This window comes from Lutjanus erythropterus, chromosome 6 (assembly GCF_056507025.1).
Source record: "Lutjanus erythropterus isolate fLutEry1 chromosome 6, fLutEry1.hap2, whole genome shotgun sequence".
Taxonomy (NCBI): Eukaryota; Metazoa; Chordata; class Actinopteri; order Lutjaniformes; family Lutjanidae; genus Lutjanus; species Lutjanus erythropterus.
Window position 1 is genome coordinate 385,927 of NC_139322.1, and position 6,344 is coordinate 392,270.

A 6,344-nucleotide genomic window follows, 5' to 3' on the forward strand; every position below is an offset into this window, starting at 1 on the left:
TCCTCCTCTCCTCTTCCTCCTGCAGGGTTCTGATGCGTCAGGATCTGATGCGTCAGCAGGCTCTGGAGGAGGAGCAGAAGGAGGCGCAGCAGCAGCTCCTTCGCTCCGTGGACTCGTCGTCCCCCGTCTCTGTCTCTGTGTCCTCCTCCTGCACACCTCCTACTCAGGTCCCTGTGGAGGTGCTCAAGGTACGAGGAGGAGGAGGATATATTATAATAATTTTCGTCTTTAATAAATAATTATTAAATTATGAGTAATAATTTTTTTGTTTGTGTGTTCGACCATGTGCTGTTCGCACCATATTTAAGTGTCTCCTGTAACAATAATTGTCTTTATTGATGAATCTGTCAGTCATTTTCTCCATTGATTGATTAGTTGTTTGTTTTATAAAAGTGTCAATAGTTCCAAACAAACAGGTGGAGCACACAGACGGACGTTTTCATGTTTGGACCCATTTTACAACAAGTGATCAAGCTTTTGATAATTTTCCCATTAATCGTTCAGTTGTTTGGTTTCCCTCAGTGTACCTGTACTGAATAGGCTCCTCCTCCTCCCGTGTGTCTCTCAGGTGCAGACTCACCTGGAGAACCCCACCAGGTATCACATCCAGCAGGCTCAGAGGCAGCAGGTGCGTCAGTACCTGTCCACCACCGCCAAGACAGCCAATCAGGAGCCAGCAGTCCCAACAGCAGCAGGCCACTCCCCCCAGCTGGGGCCCGCCCACAAAATACAGCCTGCAGACAGCAGCCCAAAGAGAGAGGTAAACATGTCAAATAAAATATATAAACGTACAAATGATATCAGGTAACAAACAAACATTTAAACTACACCCAGTAAACCTTCAGGGGAGTTCCAGGGGTCCTTGAATGTTCCTTAAAGACCTTGTTCTTGAGAATCACTGTGAGGTGTGAGATACTGAACATCCCGTACACACAGGACACGTGAAGGCGTCTCCACGTTCACCAAAACACCAGACCTCATGTTAAACATGGTCTGACACAGAGCGAATGTATTTTTTATGTGAATGTGGACTGACGTTCGGCTGTCTGATCCATCTGATCTCTGATTGGTTCATTCAGCTAGAAGAGACGGTTGTCGATGACATCATCAGCCTGGAGTCCAGCCTGAACGATGAGTTTCTGACGCTGATCGACTCTGGACTGCAGCTCGCCAACACGGTAACGTACACACAGAAAAAGTACAGGAAACATGCTAACAGCACGGTGAACATGCTAACAGCAGGGGTGAACATGCTAACAGCACGGTGAACATGCTAACAACAGGGTGAACATGCTAACAACAGGGGTGAACATGCTAACAACAGGGGTGAACATGCTAACAGCAGGGTGAACATGCTAACAACAGGGTGAACATGCTAACAACAGGGTGAACATGCTAACAGCAGGGTTGAACATGCCAACAGCAGGGTGAACATGCTAACAGCAGGGTGAACATGCTAACAACAGGGTGAACATGCTAACAACAGGGTTGAACATGCTAACAACAGGGTGAACATGCTAACAGCAGGGTTGAACATGCAAACAGCAGGGTGAACATGCTAACAACAGGGTGAACATGCTAACAGCAGGGTTGAACATGCAAACAGCAGGGTGAACATGCTAACAGCAGGGTTGAACATGCTAACAACAGGTGTGAACATGCTAACAGCAGGTGTGAACATGCTAACAGCAGGTGTAAATATGCTATCAACAGGGCGAACATGCTAACAGCAGGTGTAAATATGCTATCAACAGGGCGAACATGCCAACAGCAGGGTGAACATGCTAACAGCAGGGTGAACATGCTAACAACAGGGTGAACATGCTAACAACAGGGTTGAACATGCTAACAACAGGGTGAACATGCTAACAGCAGGGTGAACATGCCAACAGCAGGGTGAACATGCTAACAACAGGGTGAACATGCTAACAACAGGGTTGAACATGCTAACAACAGGGTGAACATGCTAACAGCAGTGTGAACATGCTAACAGCAGGTGTGAACATGCTAACAGCAGGTGTAAATATGCTATCAACAGGGCGAACATGCTAACAGCAGGTGTAAATATGCTATCAACAGGGCGAACATGCTAACAGCAGGGTCCACATGCTAACAGCAGATGTGAATATGCTAACAGCAGGGTGAACATGCAAACAGCAGGGTGAACATGCTAAAAGCAGGGCAAGCATGCTACAGCAGGTATTAGCAGGGCCTTTGAAGCAGATGTTTTCTGTCATAGTTCTGTTCTGATGGTTCCACGGAGAGATTCTAACTTGTCTCTGGGGAACATGAAGGAGACTTTTACTGCAGGAACCAGGAAGTTAATCCTCACACTTTGAAACTATAAAACTGTAGGGCTTTTTCACACTGCACTTAGCCCAGGGCTAAAGGAGCTGTTAGCTCTAGGCTAAGAAAGCTTTCACAGTGGTAGAGTCTTAGAACGTTCTAAAATCTTCACATCATTGGTTTACCAGCCAACATAAAACCCAGAGCTAACAGAAGTGCAGTGTGAATCATATTGTCCTGGGCTTAGCTTAAGCTTGGCTTAACAATATGTGTGTGAAAAGGGGCTAAGTTAGGCCAAGGCTAACTCTTAGCCCAGGGTTAAGGATATGTACTGACAACTGACAGTTACTGACAGTTTTTCATTGATTTGAGTTTGACCACTCCCTGTACTGTAGCCAGAGGTCAAGTGAGTGAGTGAGTGAGTGTGTGTGTGTGTGTGTGTGTGTGTGTGTGTGTCTGTGTGTGTGTGTGTGTGTGTGTGTGAGTGTGTGTGTGTGTGTGTGTGTGAGTGTGTGAGTGTGTGTGTGTGTGTGTGTGTGTGTGTGTGTGTGAGTGTGTGTGAGTGTGTGTGAGTGTGTGTGTGTGTGTGAGTGAGTGAGTGTGTGTGTGTTGTAATATCTGGTCTCACTTGTTTCCTTTTTACTGAATGAAGAAAATGTCAGTTCAGTTTTCCAGACTTCCTTGTTTCTGCTGTGGGTGGAGACAGTGTGTGTGTGTGTGTGTGTGTGTGTGTGTGTGTGTGTGTGTGTGTGTGTCAGACAGATAATCAGCTCACTGGGAGGTGTTCTTTTTTTTGTTTCTTTCTTAAAGAGATGTTTCCCCATTTTTCAACAGTCGTCCGAACAGAAAGAGGAAGACGAGCTGCTCTCTGAGTGTGTGTGTGTTTCAGTGTGTGTTTCAGTGTGTGTGTTGGTGTGTGTGTCAGTGTGTGTGTTGGTGTGTGTGTTGGTGTGTACTTGTGCATTTATGTGTCTGTGAGGAGGAGAAGAAGATGAGGATTTTAGTTTTACTGCCGGATCATGAGAAGAGGAGGATTAAATCGGAGGTAACGTGTTGAGTTTGTCTTGTAGTTTGACCTCTGACCTCTGACTGTTTGTCATCGAGGAAATGGAGCATTTGATTTATTGATCAGCTGCAGAGAAACAACAAAATATCAGTGTGAGGAGGACAAATTCAGACACTTTAAACACTTTAATGTTTATCCGCTGTATATACTTGAAGCAAAAGAACTCAGTGAGCAGATTATTTTTACACATCTGATGGTTTTCTCATATTTTATGAAGTTTCTGTCAAAATATTCTGTAGCTGTCAGCTGGACGCGATGCAGGAGCAGAAAACAGGAACAGACATGTTTGAGCTGTCAGTCGTCTGCAGACGTGTTTGTGGTTTCAGTCATGTTTCTGTAGGATGTGATCATATATACATGTTTATGATGTTTACATTCATTTTAATCTTGTTATGAATCAGCCTGAACACAAACTGAACAAACTGAAGAAGAAGAAAAGTTTAAAAACACTTTGATCTTCCTGTAAGTCCAGTCGCACGTGTGTGTGTGCGTGTGTGTGTGTGTGTGTGTGTGTGTGTGTGTGTGTGTGTGTTGGATGCGGCAGCTGTTTTCTTTCCGCCTGTTTCTTGTTCGATCAGCAGATTCCAGAGTTTCTGAGGAACCGGAAGTAATAACAATAGCAAGTAATGCTGTTTATCAAAATAAAAACAGTGTTTTTCAGAATAAAATACAGTGTTTATTAAATGAACATGTTCTCTGGGTAAAATAAGAAATTTACTGCTGACAGCTTGTTTTTTTCTTTCTGTTCTTCACTGATTGATCATATTGATCAGGATGACGACTCTTTAGATGAACCGTAGAAAAATCTACAGATTTAACTGTAAATCTTCTAGATGTAGATCTGTAGATGTTCTCATGCTAGTTTTTGTTGTCTTTTGAAATCTCTTCTGGTTCTAATGAGGGTTCTGTGATGTGTTGCAGGTCATCTGGTCTGATTAGAACACTGCATATCTTTATCTAAAGAATTCAGAGCATGTTTATTATCATCAGTCTGTTATCTGTCCGCAGTGATCAGCTGTTTGCTTTATGATCACTTTAAACTGTGGACATTTTCTCAGTTTGGCTCCCAGCAGCCTCAGGCGGAGTCACGGCGGAGTTACGGCGGAGTCACGGCGGAGTCACGGCGGAGTCACGGCGGAGTCACGGCGGAGTCATGGCTAACCCAGCTAACAGCAGTTACAGTTCTCTGTCCATCAGGAAACTCCGTGTAAAACCTCTGTCCTGTGGTCCCAGACTGGTTTCGTTGCCAGCTAACGGCAGCTAACAATCACAGTTAGCTTCTTTACCAACAAGTTAGCTAAAGCTAAAGCTAAATCTATCTGCCCATCAGGAAACTGAATAAATCAGTGAGAGCTGAGCAGGTGGAGGGCATCGGAGAGGAAACAAGAAAATATTTTCTACATAAAATCTGATCCAGTTTCACCAAAATCAGACGAAAGTTAAAAGATAAAATAACTTTAAAATTCTAAAGTTGTGTTTTCGTTCAGTGACGTGTCAGCTGACGCTCTGCTGAACGGATTCTCTCGCTCTGCTGCAAAACCTGCAAAAAAGAGTTCAGTAACGCCCCCCAGTGACAGGATTTTTGAACTGTTTTCAGGAAAAGACAAACTGAAATATCTTAAAAATGGCTGAGAACATCTACAGAGTGAGTTTTGTGTCAGTGACGGCTCAGATACTGGAGTATAGATCATCTGTAGATCAATATGTATGTGATTAATACACTGATTTTGACTTTGTGGGAACTTTAAGTGGAACTTCAGTCCAAGACTCGAGTCTTCGTCTTTGATCTGTGGTGTTGGAGGAATGTGATTGGCTCCTGGTGTGTAGAAGACAGATCACTGTGACCTCTGACCTCTGTGCTGCAGGTCAGCTGACCTCCCAATGAGAAGAGACACAAGCTGAAGGTCATCAGTGTGTGTGTGTCTGTGTGTCTGTGTGTGTGTGTGTGTTTATCAGCAGCAGGGAGGAAGGGAGGTCATCCTGCGGCCAATCACAGTGCAGGATGACCTGGACGTCCCCTGACTGTTCTCAGCCCCTCTGATTGGCCACTTTGATCTCTGTCAGCTGTTAATTCTGTGCTGTGATTGGTCCGTTCCAGCTGCCGGTGTCAGGGAACATGCTGGACATGTACGGCGGTGGAGGGATGGCCACGCCCACCATCACCGTTAGCAACAGTTGCCCAGCTGACCTGCACACCGTCAAGAGAGAGCTGAGTGGTGAGTGTCTCACGCTACTCATTAACATAATTATTAACAATTTCATAAACTTTTGATTGATTGATTGATTTGAATATCTTGAGGAGCAGTTTTAAAGATAATAAAGTCAATAATCAAACCAAGATCAATATCTGTTACTATGAAAACGGCCAACCCTGTTCCCTCCCATGTTGCTCCAACCTCTGGAATCCTGGGATGAGATGAGAATCCCATGTTATTCCAGGTTTGGAAATCCTGTTACCTAGAAACAAGCTTGTCTAAACAACGTTGTCACAGCTGATATTTATCATGAAATCTGACTGAAACATACAGAAAAATGAGCAGAAACATTATTTCTTCAATAAAATATTCTCCTCTGAAGGGAAAACTCCTGCGCGCCGACACACACCGAGGAGATGAAGAGGACACTTCAGTCCATCGTAGTTTATAATAATGCAGCGGTGACAGATGTTTCCTGGAGGAGACGAGTGTCTGTCTGTATAAAGCACACAGCTGTGAGTGACATCAGGATTCATGGTCACTGAGGCGGTTTGACACATCAAACACGTTCTGCCATTTAGAACCATGTGTTCTTCAGAACGCGAGCGTCAGACACCTTCAGTGTGTTCTGGCCTCAGCAGTCAGAACGTTTGTGATGCAGCTTCAAAAATCGTAAAAAAAGAGAACAAATAGTGTATCAGAACTTTTTATTTGATCTCATGTCCCATCAGATTGATCATGTGATCATGTTATTGATTGATTGTTCTGTGAGAAACAACAAACACTGCGATCATCAT

General features: G+C 44.1%; 1 protein-coding gene across 2 annotated transcripts in view; it reads left to right on the forward strand.

Annotated features, from left to right (window-relative positions):
* The window catches only part of tfe3a (transcription factor binding to IGHM enhancer 3a), a 16,139-nt gene continuing 9,795 nt past the window's right edge, over window positions 1–6,344 (forward strand). The window contains exons 1-4 of one of the 2 annotated variants that reach the window (XM_084720113.1): window positions 1–188; window positions 569–760; window positions 1,080–1,178; window positions 5,451–5,568. In XM_084720113.1, coding sequence (XP_084576239.1) covers window positions 33–188; window positions 569–760; window positions 1,080–1,178; window positions 5,451–5,568 — 565 coding nt within the window. In that variant the 5' untranslated portion in view covers window positions 1–32. The remainder of the gene's footprint in view (window positions 189–568; window positions 761–1,079; window positions 1,179–5,450; window positions 5,569–6,344) is intronic. The other variant, XM_084720114.1, reaches the window with a different exon arrangement.